Source organism: Colobus angolensis, unplaced genomic scaffold, assembly GCF_000951035.1.
Source record: "Colobus angolensis palliatus isolate OR3802 unplaced genomic scaffold, Cang.pa_1.0 Scaffold25, whole genome shotgun sequence".
NCBI lineage: Eukaryota > Metazoa > Chordata > Mammalia > Primates > Cercopithecidae > Colobus > Colobus angolensis.
Window position 1 is genome coordinate 704,560 of NW_012115710.1, and position 14,719 is coordinate 719,278.

General features: G+C 41.8%; 1 protein-coding gene and 1 pseudogene across 4 annotated transcripts in view; both read left to right on the plus strand.

Moving 5' to 3' along the window:
* The first annotated feature begins 1,836 nt into the window (after positions 1-1,836).
* The window catches only part of LOC105514674 (zinc finger protein 677-like), a 20,429-nt gene continuing 7,546 nt past the window's right edge, over positions 1,837-14,719 (plus strand). Inside the window, exons 1-3 of one of the 3 annotated variants that reach the window (XM_011946191.1) lie at positions 1,837-1,907; positions 9,576-9,729; positions 12,279-12,903. In XM_011946191.1, the coding sequence (XP_011801581.1) occupies positions 1,893-1,907; positions 9,576-9,729; positions 12,279-12,343 (234 nt within the window). In that variant the 5' untranslated portion in view covers positions 1,837-1,892 and the 3' untranslated portion in view covers positions 12,344-12,903. Of the gene's footprint in view, positions 1,908-9,575; positions 9,764-11,026; positions 11,517-12,278; positions 12,904-14,719 lie in introns of those variants that run through there. The other 2 variants (XM_011946189.1, XM_011946190.1) reach the window with 2 other exon arrangements.
* On the plus strand, positions 11,546-12,211 carry LOC105514673 (annotated as a pseudogene). The gene has a single exon (XR_001002216.1). The product of XR_001002216.1 is annotated as an acyl carrier protein, mitochondrial-like (transcript).

Sequence of the window (14,719 nt, forward strand, 5' to 3'; positions counted from 1 at the left end):
AAGATGAAGAACTTAGTGAATGGTAAATATATTTTCCCTTCTTTATGGTTTTCTTATTAACAGTATCATTTCTCTAGCTTACTTTATTGTAAGAATACAGTATACAATACATGTAACATACAAAATATGTGTTTATCAACGGTTTATGTTTTCAGTAAGACTTCTGGTCAACAATGGGCTATCAGTAGTTAAGGTTTTGGGGAATCAAAAGTTGTACCTGGATTTCTGACTGGGTGCGGGGCACGGTTAGTGCCCCATCACTGGTGTTGGTCAAGGCTCAGCTCTGTTCAGTTTCTTTACTCCCTTATGTCATCTAAAAACCTCCCACTAAGTAGATGTTCCCCCAGGTCCTCTTTGTCCTTTCTCTGCAAGATGTTGAGGAATGGCCTGGATTGGTGTGGAATTTTGTTCCAACAGAGCCCATCTGTTCATAATGAAGAGATTACTCAGCACTAATCTCCACAGCTGACTGCCTTTCATGCTTTCCAAGAGTAATAGCTATTTGTAATTTCATATTTTTGAATATTTTTCTGGAAAAGAGGAATTAAATCCTTGGGATTGATTAAACCCATGAAATAGAAGCTTCTACTCAGGAATGTGAATGGTAATGTGGAAATAAGGATAAACCTTTCCTACTGCCCTATCCAGGCCACCATTTCAGAATTCATTTACAACTGAGTTCTGCTCACTCAACTCAGACCTTTTCCAGGTAACTTGGTGAAATGTCTCCTCTCTCTGAGGCTCAGTGTGCCCACCGCTAACATGGAGATGATGGGTATACCAGAAATTCTGAATCTGAGCCGATGGAACCCCTGAAATGATGTTCAGGATTGAGCATGTGTCTGCATGTGGCCATTTTTTGAGAGAGGGTGCCCAGTTACAGTTAGTCTTTTTTTTTTTTTTTTTTTTGAGACGCAGTCTTGCTCTGTCGCCCGGGCTGGAGTGCAGTGGCCGGATCTCAGCTCACTGCAAGCTCCGCCTCCCAGGTTTACGCCATTCTCCTGCCTCAGCCTCCAGAGTAGCTGGGACTACAGGCGCCCGCCACCTCGCCCAGCTAGTTTTTTGTATTTTTAGTAGAGACGGGGTTTCACCGTGTTAGCCAGGATGGTCTCGATCTCCTTACCTCGTGATCCGCCCGTCTCGGCCTCCCAAAGTGCTGGGATTACAGGCTTGAGCCACCGCGCCCGGCCTTACAGTTAGTCTTAAATGACTCTCAGACCTCCAAAAATGACGGAAACTACTAGGAAAGGGGTGGGGGCGTAGGCTTAGAGATAGAGCTGCTTCTCTCAGCTTTTTATTCTTTCTCACTATCTCTGCATCAGGAGTAAGTCTTAAGTTTTATTATGTCATCTCCTGGCATTAAATCCTTTTATGCCTTCCCTCTGCCTGTGGGACAGATATCTAAACTACGTAGTATGGCTTCAGCAGGGATTTCTGGAGCTATGGTGGCTCTTCACCTGTTCCAATTTTAGGCTTTTATTATCCTGCATTGACTGACAGTCATTGGATGCTGGCTACCCAGGGAGAGGCTGTGAACTTGGACACAGCAGTTTTTCTTGGCTGAGCGTCAGGTGGACAGAGGACAATGCGGTTGATGCAGAATGTTGGGTTTCAGCAAGAAGGGAGAACTTTTTGAAGACATAGGTGGAATAACTCACTTGTTAGTCTCTGTTTAGGAGTTTATTTTTTTCATGAGTTTATTTTCACTCTTGTTGCAGTTGGAAGCTAAGGACCATCTTATTGCTATATCAAGCCTCTTCCTGTGTGTGTGAGTGTGTGCTAGAGAAAGGGCCTGTATTGATTTTAAGCATTAAACAACATATTTTTGACATACAGACTGATCTTACCTGAGAAAGAGACTCAGAGGAAGAGGAAAGAAAGAAGACGAGGGAATGGCTGTTTCTCAGGTAAAAGTTATATTCTCGGTTGATTGTTTTGTCCTCTCCTTCCTGAAATGCCATATTTTGGACTTGCTAATTTTATCTGACTCTGAAGTGTCCTGACTAACATGTATATTCACACTCAGGGCTTTCCCTCAATTCCATCTCCACGTAGATTCCATCTCACTGTGACCCAGTAACATGGAACTTTGGAAAAGGCTCCATTTAGATGATTGTTCTGGGAAGGGTTTTATGCCTAGTCATGGATTGGATGTGCGGGGCAGGCTCCATGGTGGCAGTGAGGTTGGGTGGTAGTGACTGTTTAGAGACTTCGTTTGGATGCCCTTTCAGCTCTTTATAAACCAGGATTAAAGAAGCTGCATATGTAAGTGGTATTTTAATGTGCACAAATACCTGGAAAACTTTGGAAAAGAAGGCTGATGGGGGAAACTTGCTTAGCTTGAGTTTATAATACATTTGTAGCTAAACAATTGAGTCTGTGTTTCTGGCTCTAAAATATTAATTTGGAATAGAATGGGAAGTTCAGAAGTAGACATTGGGGATGGAGAAGGTAGTCTTTTTTCCTAATTGGTTTTAAAATATTAAATCAACATAATTGTCTTAACAGCAGGAGGTTCTTTAAATTCTTCACAGTGCATCCATCTCATGAAGACTCTGCTGTTCATTTAGGAATTCTCATGCAGTGGGTGTTTAGATAAAAATGTCTATAATTTATTATTTTTCTTAATTTAACTTTAAGTCCGGGGGTAGGTTTGTTACATAGCTAAACTTGTGTCATGGGGGTTTGTTGTACAGATTATTTCATCATCCAGATATTAAACCCAGTACCCGTTAGTTACTTTTCCTGATCCGCTCCCTGCCCCCACCCTCCACCCATGACAGGCCCCAGTGTGTGTTGTTTCCCTCTGTGTGTCCATGTGTTCTCATCATTTAGCTCCCACTTGTGAGAACATGCACCATTTGGTTTTCTGTTCCTGTGTTAGTTTGCTAAAGATAATGGGCTCCAGCTCCATCCATGTTCCTGCAGAGGACATGATCTCTCTTTTTTTTTTATGGCTACATAGCATTCCGTGGTGTATGTGTGTGTGTACCACATTTTGTTTATTCAGTCCACCATTGGTGGGCATTTAGGTCGATTCCATGTCTTCGCTATTGTGAATAGTGCTACAGTGAACCTGTGCACGTATGTGTGTGTTCATGCACGCATGATGGGATTGCTGGGTCGAATGGTAGTTCTGTTTTTAGATCTTTGAGGAATCACCACACCGTCTTCCAGGATGGTTGAACTAATTTACACTCCCACCAACAGTGTGTAAGTGTTCCTTTTTCTCCACAGCCTCACCAGCATCTGTTATTTTTTTTTGGCTTTTTAATAATAACCAAAAGGAGCCGGGTGCAGTGGCTCACACCTGTAATCCCAACACTTTGGGAGGCTGAGGCAGGTGGATCACCTGAGGTCAGGAGTTCAAGACCAACCTGACCAACATGGTGAAACCCTGTCTCTACTAAAAATACAAAATTAGCTGGGCATGGTGGCACGTGCCTATCATCCCAGCTACTCGAGAGGCTGAGGCTGGAGAATCACTTGAACCCGGGAGGTGGAGGTTGCAGTGAGCCAAGATCGTGCCATTGCACTCCAGCCTAGGCAACAAGAGCAAAACTCCGTCTCAAAAAAATAATAATAATTAAAAAATAATAGCCGGCTGGGCACAGTGGCTCATGCCTGTAATCCCAGCACTTTGGGAGGCTGAGGCGGGTGGATCACGAGGTCAGGAGATCAAGACCATCCTGGCTAACATGGTGAAACCCCATCTCTACTAAAAATACAAAAAAATTAGCCGAGCGTGGTGGTGGGCACCTGTAGTCCCAGCTACTCGGGAGGCTGAGGCAGGAGAATGGCGTGAACCCGGGAGGCGGAGCTTGCAGTGAGCTGAGATCCGGCCACTGTACTCCAGCCTGGGCAACAGAACGAGACTCCGTCTCAAAAAAAAAAAAAAAAGAGAACCAGCCAGAGCTATATAGAAACAGAAGTTGTTATGCAATTGAAGTTAACTTAGCATCAGTTGAAACTTAATTATTATCAGCTTCTGATGTAAATTTTAATCCCCAGGGCAACCATTAAGAAAATAGCAAAAATGTAAAGAAGGGAACCGAAATGATATACACACAGACTTATACACACAAAGAAGGAATTAAGGGAATAATTACAAAACAAAAAAGATAGGCATATAAAAAATAAGTAGCAAAGTGGTAAAAGTAGTTCTTTTATCAGTAGTTACTTTTATCTGACTCTGAAGTGGATTAAATTCTCCATTAAAAGGCACTTATTGGAGGAATAATTTGTTAAAAGTATGATTTCACTATATGATGTTTATAAAAGACTTCCTTTAGAGCTAAAGACACAAATAGGCTGGAAAGTATAATAAAAGGATGTGAAAAGGTATTTCATGCAAATATTAAACCTAGCTGGATAGCTATACAGATAGCAGACCAAATAAACTTTAAGTCAAAAATTGATACCAGAGATGTTGAAGGACAGTAAATATTGGGGTTAATCCATCAAGAACATGTAACCGCTATAAAAAATATGGATCAAATATCAAAGCCCCAAATATTTTGGAGCAAAAATTACAAGGAGATACAGTCCTACTATAGTAGTTAAAGAATTCAGTGCTCTCTTTTTAATAATGGATAGAACAACCATACAGAAGATCAGTAAGGAAATAAAGGGCTTGAACAACACTTTAAACCAAGATTATCTAACCCATGGAACACAGACTGCATGTGACTCAGGATGGCTTTGAATGTGACACAACACAAATTTGTAAACTTTATTAAAACATGAGATTTTTGTGTGTGTGTTTTCTTTTTTTTTTTAAAGGTCATCAGCTGTCATTATTGTTAGTGTATTTTATGTGTGGCCCAAGACAATTCTTCTTCTTCCAATGTGGCCCAGGGAAGCCAAAAGATTGGACTCCACTGCTGTAAACTACACCGAACAAGCATGGAAAGAAAACTGCACTCAGTAAAAACAGAATCTGTACTCTTCTCAAATGCACATAGAATATTCTCCAGGATAGACCACGTGTCAGGCCACAGAACAAGTCTCAGTACAAAGCTAGAACTCATAAAACTGTGTTCTCACACCACAATCGAGTGAAATTGGAAATCAATAAAAGGAAAACTGAAAAATTCAGTTTTAAATGAATTTTAACTTCCTTATTGAGGTATGATTGACATAAAAAAGCTATACATATGTAATGTGTACAATTTAATGAGTTTGGAGATAAGTATACACCTCTGACACCACCACTGCAATCTGTCATAAACATATCCAATGCCTCAAAAAGTTTTTTTCTGCCGTCTTTATTATTTCATATTTTTATAATACAACCTAAGAACTACTGTCTTAACAAATTTTTAAGTATACAATACAGAATTAACTGTAAGCACTGTGTTATTCAGTAGATCTCTAGGACTTTTTCATCTTGCATAACTGATACTAATTACTACCTCACCATTTCCCCACTCAGCACCTAGCAACCACCATTCTATTCTCTGTTTCTATGAGTTTTACTGTTTTCAGTTCCTCATGTAAGTGGAATCATGTATTTGTTCTCTGTGTGGCCTATTTCATTTATATAATATACTTCAGTTTCATTCAGGTAGTCTATAGCAAATAGCAGAATTTCCTTCTTTTTTAAGGCTGAATAATATTCGTGTGTGTGTGTGTGTGCGCCACATTTTCTTTATCCAGTCATTCCTTGATGGACATTTAGCCATGACTTGGCTATTAAGAATAAAGCTGCAATAAATATGGAAGTCCCTATCTCTCTTCAAGATCGTGATTTTAATTCTTTTGGATATATATCCAGTAGTGGAATTACTAGATCATGGTTGTTTTACTTTTATTTTTATTTTCATTTTTTCCTGAGATGGAGTCTTCCTCTGTTGCCCAGGCTGGAATGCAGTGGCATGATCTCGGCTCACTGCAACCTCTGCCTCCTGGTTTCAAGCAATTTTGCTGCCTCAGCCTCCTGAGTAGCTGAGAGTACGGGCGCCCACCACCACACCCGGCTAATTTTTATGTTTTTTTTTTTTTGAGGTGGAGTCTCGCTCTGTCACCCGGACTGGAGTGCAGTGGCCGGATCTCAGCTCACTGCAAGCTCCGCCTCCCGGGTTTACGCCATTCTCCTGCCTCAGCCTCCGGAGTAGCTGGGACTACAGGCGCCCGCCACCTCGCCCGGCTAGTTTTTGTATTTTTTTTAGTAGAGACGGGGTTTCACCGTGTTAGCCAGGATGGTCTCAATCTCCTGACCTCGTGATCTGCCCGTCTCGGCCTCCCAAAGTGCTGGGATTACAGGCTTGAGCCACCTTTTTATGTTTTTAATAGAGACGGGGTTTCACCATGTTGGCCAGGCTGGTCTTGAACTTCTGATCTTGTGATCCACCTACCTCGGCCTCCCAAAATGCTGGGATTACAGGCGTGAGCCACTAAACCCAGCCTATTTTTAATTTTTGAGGAACCTCCGTACTGTTTCCATAGTGGCTGCACTAATTCATATTCTGACCAACATTGTACAACAGTTCCCTTTTCTCCACATCCTAGACATTGCTTGTCGATTTTTTTTTCTTTAATGGTCATCCTAATATATGTGAGATCATATCATGTTGTTAATTTGCATTTTCCTGGTAATTAGTGATATTGAGCACCTTTTCATGTACCTAATGGCCATTTTTATATTCTCTTTGGAAAAAATGTCTGTTCAGCTCTTTTGCCCATTTTTTTATTGGGTAATTAGTTTTTTTGGCTCTTGAGTTGTAGGAGTTCCTTATATTTTTTGGATATTAACCCCTTCTCAGATACATAGTTTGCAAATATTTTCCCATTCCGTAAGTTGCCTTTTCATTTTGTTGGTTGTTTCTTTTGGTGTGCACAAGTGTTTTGGTTTGAGGTAGTCCCACTGGTCTATTTTTGCTTTTCTTGCCTGCGCTTTTGGTGTGATATCCAAGAAACCATTGGCAAGATAATGTCAAGAACATTTTCCCCTATGTTTTCTTCTAGGAGTTTTACAATTTCAGGTAAAACTAAAGACACAAGGTAAATTGAGTAAATTTACCTTGAATCTTTAGTCAATTTTGAGTTTATTTTTTATGTATGGCACAAGATAAGCATCCAGTTTCATTATTTTGCATTTGGATATACAGATTTCCTAGCACTATTTACTGAAGAGAGCATCTTTTCTCCATTATGTATTCTTGACACACTTGTCAAAGATCAGTTGATTGTATATGTGTGAGTTTATTGCTGGGCTTTGTATTCTAGTCCTTTTGTTTTGTGTGTCTATTTTATGCCAGTACCATACTGTTTTGATTACCATACTTTTGTAATACACTTTGAAATCAGGAAGTGCGATACTGCCAGCTTTGATATTCTTGCTCAAAATTGCTTTGGCTCTTTTGGGTCTTTATAGTTCTATATGAATTTTGTTGTTGTTGTTGTTGTTGAGACAGAGTCTCACTCTGTCGCCCAGGCTACAGTGCAGTGGCACAATCTTGGCTCACTGCAAGCTCTGCCTCCCAGGTTCATGCCATTCTTCTGCCTCAGCATCCTGAGTAGCTTGGACTACAGGTGCCCGCCACCATGCCCGGCTAATTTTTTGTATTTTTAATAGATACGAGGTTTCACGGTGTTTTGCCAGGATGGTCTCCATCTCCTGACCTCGTGATCCACTCACCTCGGCCTCCCAAAGTGCTGGGATTACAGGCGTGAGCCACCGCGCCCGGCCATAGTTCTATATGAATTTTAGGATTATTTCTTATATTTTTGTAGATTGCTTTGGATAATACGGACATTTTCATAGTATTAACTTTCCTAAGTTCTTGAACATAGAATATCTTTCCATTTATTTGTTTTGTCTGCTTTAATTTCCTTCATTAGCATTTTATAGTTTGCAGCATGCAAGTCATTTATCTGTTTGGTTAAGCTTATTTTGTGTTAAAGTCACATGGGGAGTGACTGCTTAATGGGTATGGCATTTCTTTTGGAGATGATAAAAATGTTTTTGAACTAGACAGAGGTGGTGGTGTGTAACTTTGTGAATGTACTAAATGCCACTGAATTGTACTTTAAAATGGCTAATTTATTTGTTTTATTTTGAGGTGAAGTCTTTCTCTGTCGCTCAGACTGGGGTGCAGTGGCATGATCACTGCTTACTGCAGTCTCCACCTCCCAGGCACAAGTGATCCTCCCACCTCAGCCTCCTAAGTAGCTGGGACCACAGGCCCATGCCACTGTGCCCAGCTAATTTTAAAAAATTTTTTGGTAGAGATGGAGTCTCACTTTGTTGCCCAGACTGGACTCAAACTCCTGAGCTCAAGAGGTCCTCCTGCCTCAGCCTCTCAAAGTGCTGAAATTACAGGTGTGAGCCACTGCACCCAGCCTAAAATAGCTAATTTTTTTTTTTTTTTTTGAGACAGAGTCTCGCTCTGTTGCCCAGGCTGGAGTGCAGTGGCTGGATCTCAGCTCACTGCAAGCTCTGCCTCCCAGGTTTATGCCATTCTCCTGCCTCAGCCTCCCGAGTAACTGGGACTACAGGCACCCGCCACCTCACCCAGCTAGTTTTTTGTATTTTTTAGTAGAGACGGGGTTTCGCCGTGTTAGCCAGGATGGTCTCGATCTCCTGACCTCGTGATCCGCCCGTCTTGGCCTCCCAAAGTGCTGGGATTACAGGCTTGAGCCACCGCGCCCGGCCTAAAATAGCTAATTTTATGTTATGTGAATTTCATCTCAGTTTAAAAAAATTAAATCAGGGATATATAAGTTGCTTACATTAACTCACATAAATCAGTCACATCACTCTGGCCAAGTGAATATTTGAAAGCGTGGCCTGCCCCTCCACACCTGTGGGTGCTTCTCGTTAGGTGGAACGAGAGACTTGAGAAAAGAAATAAGACACAGAGAGAAAGTATAGAGAAAGAAAAGCGGGACCCAGGGGACCGGCGCTCAGCTTACAGAGGACCCACGCCGGCACCGGTCTCTGAGTTCCCTCAGTATTTATTGATGATTGTCTTTACCATCTAAAAGATAAGGGAGTAAATCAGCAGTAAGACATATAGATAAAGATCTTTGTGACCTGAATAAGTTCAAGGAAAATGCTGTGCCTTGAGATGCATATGCAAACATCTCCATAAACTTTTTAGCAGTATTGCTCCAGCAAATCCCACCTTATTCCTAAATGCAGTTTTCTCTTTGCTCAGTAAACCAAGCACACAATGGGTTTTACACGGAGATGTTCCATTGCCCAGGGTCGGGCAGGAGACAGATGTTTTTCTCTTACTTGAGATTTAAGAGAATGGTGATGACCTTTAACCACAAGCAGCCTTTAGGCATTTGTTTAACAAAGCACATTCCTTACAGCCCAAATTCCTTTAAACCTTAAATCACCACAGCACATGTCTCTTGCAAGGACAAGGTTGGGGGTAGGGTCACAGATTAACAGCATCTCAAATACAGAGCCAAATGGAGTCTCTTAAATTTACTTATTTCTATATAAACACAGTAACAGGCTGACCTCTCTTTTCCCCACAAATATTTACACCTCTTTTCTGTCATTTTGTGTGAAAATAAGAAATTTTCCTGTGTCCACTTGGTGAAGTGTGTTTTTATTTCAGGGACTGTTTACATTCAAGGATGTGGCCATAGAATTCTCTCAAGAGGAGTGGGAGTGCCTGGACCCTGCCCAGAGGGCCTTGTACAGGGACGTGATGTTGGAGAACTACAGGAACCTGCTCTCTCTGGATGAGGATAACATCCCTCCAGAAAACGGTAACCACCCTTGTACATCTTTACATTTTTCCTTGTGAGTCTCTTGGGAGCCCCCAATATGCTTCTCTGAATCCGATCCCTGTACTAAAAGGGGAGACTGAAACTTTTTGATTCAGAGTGGAAATGCTTCATAATGTGACATATAAACTTTAGACTTCCCCTTTTGTCAGAAGTTCTGCACATAATCAGGTTTGACGAGGGGGTGGTTCCAGAACATCAGTACTTACAAAACCTTATGGAAAACGTTTTAAAGTATCTGGTATCATGGTTTTATCCCCATGCCTTTGATTCAGTAGTTTTTTCAGAGTCTGCATATTTAAAATAATCCCTAAGCATTCAGAAGAAGGCAGTCAGTTGACTGATTTATTAAATCGTTTTGGGAAATAGTTTTCCAGACCCATTTGTAATATCCTCTCTTCATAGCTGAACAAAGGGCTGGGAATGTATCCAGGAAAAGCACAACACACCATGTTCCTTTTTTCTTTATAAGTTGAAATCTTTCCTGAGCTGAATATTATGTTCATTTTGGAGCACAGGAAAGAGTCCTAGACTATGGAGAGTGAAGTGAAAATAGTGGAAAAATCATGTAGGTCGGAATGTGAGCACAAATATGCACTCAGATGGCCACAGAGTAAGCTACTCCATTGAGTATTGTTTGGGAAACTCTGCGAATGGGAAAGATCAGTGGGAAAACAAAAGTTTATTTCTTATGAGCTCTCAAATTAAAGTCCACACCCCCTCCCACTTTCCCCCAACACAGTTATTCAAATGTGTAAAAGGTTGAACTCCCACTCTCCCATGATGCCCCAACTCATGCAGACACAAAAGCAAAGGTGCTATCATGACCTACAATACTCTGGCCCCTCTGATCATTTTGGTCTTTTGGTTTTCAGAGGGACCGAGGTGGCTATTTTTAAGGACTGTCTTTTTGTGTATATAATTTCATCTGATACGTGGTTTTCAGTCTTTGCAGATCAGAGCTGGGGCCTTTGTAGCCCTGCCTCCAGAACCTATTCAGTTTCTATTCCCATTTCTTATACCTGCAAGAACTTTTCAGGAAAATGAGAAAACAATGGCTCCCCCTCAGAAGTATCTGGGGTTCCCTGAAATTTCAAAGACTGTCAGTCTCTCTACTTGTTCAAGCCCCTTGGCCATTCCTTCAGTTCTGCTTTTGCCACATGTGTGTGTCTAAAGGGGAGGCTTTTCAAATTGTTACTCAGCAGTAATATAAAGACCTGACAGAGAGATCCTCTCTTTGATTGCCATTCCAAAATGGGAATATATCTCATTATTTTAGGTTCTCATCTTGCAGCCTGTGGACAGAGCACGCTACCTCTTCTTAAGAATCCTACAAAATCTGACCCTTTTATTTTACCGCCATATCTTTTATTTCTCTCCCTTTTCTAGTTTTCTACCCTGTCCAGGAACTTAGAGAGACCTTAGTCTTCCTGATTTCATATTCTTCTAAGATTTACCTCTGAAAGTTGGTTTTGAAATACACATTCTGAATGGGCATGGTGGCTCACACCTATAATCCCAGCACTTTGGTAGGCCTAGGTGGGTGGTTCACCTGAGGTCAGGAGTTCAAGACCAGCCTGACCAACATGGAGAAACCCCACCTCTACTAAAAATACAAAAATTAGCTGGGTATGGTGGCGCATGCCCGTAGTCCCAGCTACTCAGGAGGCTGAGGCAGGAGAATCACTTGAACCCGAGGGGCAGAGGTTGTGGTGAGCCAAGATCGCGCCATTGCACTCCAGCCTGGGCAACAAAAGCGAAACTCCATCTCAAAAAAAAGAAAAAAAGAGGCAGTGCATCCTGGGTCGGCGTAGCTATGGCGTCTCGTGTCCTGTCAGCCTATGTCCGCTGCCTGCCCCGCGGCCTTTGCGCCGCTGCCCCGGGTCTGGATGCAGACCGTGGCCCGGCCTCTCAGCACCGGTCTGTGCGGGGACCCAGACGAGGCTCGGGCCTTTGCAGCCGGCCTTAAAGCTCGCGCAGGTTCCTGGTAGAGTTACACAGTTGTGCCGCCAGTATAGCGACATGCCCCCTTTGACGTTAGAGGGCATCCGGGACCATGTTCTTTACGTATTGAAACTCTATGACAAGATTGACCCAGAGAAGCTTACAGTAGATTCTCATTTTATGAAAGACCTGGGCTTAGACAGTTTGGACCAAGTGGAGATTATCATGGCCATGGAAGACGAATTTGGGTTTGAAATTCCTGATACAGATGCTGAAAAGTTAATGTGTCCACAAGAAATTATAGATTACATTGCAGATAAGAAAGATGTATATGAATAAAGTATCAGACCCTTTGGCTTTGGGGAGAGAGGACTCAGATGATAGTGGCGAATGTCTGGCAGTGAGGACACATTTTCGCATCATTGCTGACTCTGACAGAGTGATTCTGATGGACTTGTATTTAAATTGTATAAATGTTTTACTCTTTGAAAATAAATCTATAAAACCAAAAAAAAAAAAAAAGAAAGAAATACACGTTCTTAGAGTCTGCAATTTCCTCTCTTTCTGCTGTGGTAACTCACCAATAGGCAATGGACAACTTTTGGTGGACTCTCCCGTGGAAGAGGTTTCCTTAGTAACAGAATGTTCTTGAAAGAGAACATTAATTAATCTGTTACAGTATCATTCTGCTACATACAGAGGTGCCTCTTGAAGCCACTGAGTAGAGTAGCCAGCATGTCCCGGTATGCTGAGAGAGAATCAGAAGAGCCTGAGGGATAAGTGCTTCTGACCTGGTTTTTGTGGAGTTTACAGTGTCTCCCAAGGGCAGTGTGACAATGCTGATTAGATATATAATGATCATTCCCTTGGAGCCAGCAATACAAGGCGTAGGAATTTATCCTTGAGAGAGCATTGTCCAAGTTCTCAACCTCATCTCTGCAAAAATGTTGACCAAACTGTTGTTCATACCACATTGTTCATCCCATATGTGCAGTTGTACATTTTTTTCAGTATGATTTTTATGCTTTTATTGAGGGAGCTGATAAAGTTGAATTATGTATACATTTTTAAAGTTCACTATAATTTGTTTAAGCCACTGACACTTTCATTTTGCCAGTGTCACAATATCGTTGATCTAAATGAACTTTTATTTAATCACCAGTTACATGTTTTTATGATACTCTTAATGTTTTTTGTTTTATATCTACAGTGTGTGGGGACGTGAGATGAATGAATGTTTTATATATATATATATTTCTGCTTCATATTCTCTCATGATGTTTTATATATTTTACCAGAAGATTTCTTCCTTGAGTGTTTATGTCTGAATATTCATTTCCTTAAAACATATATAACCTCCAAAACTTTGTTAAAGGATAGTGTTAGTTATTCCTTTTACTTCTGTTTCCTGTAACTTTATATCAACTCTTAGCTTATACTTTTTAAAAACAGACTTTTTTTTTTTTTTTTTAGGCAGAGTCTCGTTGCCCGGGCTAGAGTGCAGTGGCCGGATCTCAGCTCACTGCAAGCTCCGCCTCCCGGATTTACGCCATTCTCCTGCCTCAGCCTCCCGAGTAGCTGGGACTACAGGCGCCCGCCACCTCGCCCGGCTAGTTTTTTGTATTTTTAGTAGAGATGAGGTTTCACCGTGTTAGCCAGGATGGTCTCGATCTCCTGACCTCGTGATCCGCCCGTCTCGCCTCCCAAAGTGCTGGCATTACAGGCTTGAGCCACCGTGCCCGGCCCAGACTTTTATTTATTTATTTATTTTAGCAATTTTATGTTCACAGCAAACTTGATGGAAGGTACTAGATTTCCCATACACTCTGTGCCCCGACACATGCACAGCATCTTCCCCCATTATCACCATCCCGCACCACAGTGGTACATTTGTTACAATTGATAAACCTACACTGACACATCATTATCGCCCAAATTCCATAGTCTGTGTTGGGGTTCACTCTATATATGCTTCGGTTTGGGCAAATATATAATAGCCATATATCCTCCATAATAGTATCTTATGGCATAATTACACTGCCCTAAAAAATCTGTGCTCTGAAGATGGCCGAATAGGAACAGCCCCAACCTCCAGCTCCCAGCGTGAGTGACACAGAAGATGGGTGATTTCTACGTTTTCAACTGAGGTGCAGACCGACCCCTCACACCTCACATGGCTGGGTACACCTCAGACGAAGGTTCCAGAGCAAGAATCAGACAGCAACACTTGCTATTCAGCAATATTCTATCTTCTGCAGCCTCCACTGCTGATACCCAAGCAAACAGGGTCTGGAGTGGACCTCAAGCAAACTCTAACAGACCTGCAGCTGAGGGTCCTGACTGTTAGAAGAAAAACTAACAAACAGAAAGGACACCCACACCAATACCCCATCAGTATGTCACCATCATCACAGACGAAAGGCAGATAAAACCATAAAGATGGGGAAAAAGCAGTGCAGAAAAGCTGGAAATTCAAAAAATCAGAGCGCATCTCCCCCTCCAAAGGAACGCAGCTCGTTACCAGCAATGGAACAAAGCTGGACGGAGAATGACTTTAACGAGTTGAGAGAAGAAGGCTTCAGTCGATCAAACTTCTCAGAGCTAAAGGAGGAACTACGTACCCAGCGTAAAGAGACTAAAAATCTTGAAAACATGGATGAATGGATAGCTAGAATAATCAATGCGGAGACCATAAAAGAACTGATAGAGATGAAAACCATGACACGAGAACTACGTGACAAATGCACAAACTTCAGTAACCGACTCGATCAAGTGGAAGAAAGAGTATCAGTGATTGAAGATCAAATGAATGAAATGAAGCACGAAGAGAAGGGTAGAGAAAAAAGAGTAAAAAGAAATGAACAAAGCCTCCAAGAAATATGGGATTATGTGAAAAGACAAAATCTACATCTGATTGGTGTGCCTGAAAGTGACGGGGAAAATGGAACCAAGTTGGAAAACACTCTGCAGGATATCATCCAGGAGAACTTCCCCAACCTAGTAAGGCAGGCCAACATTCAAATTCAGG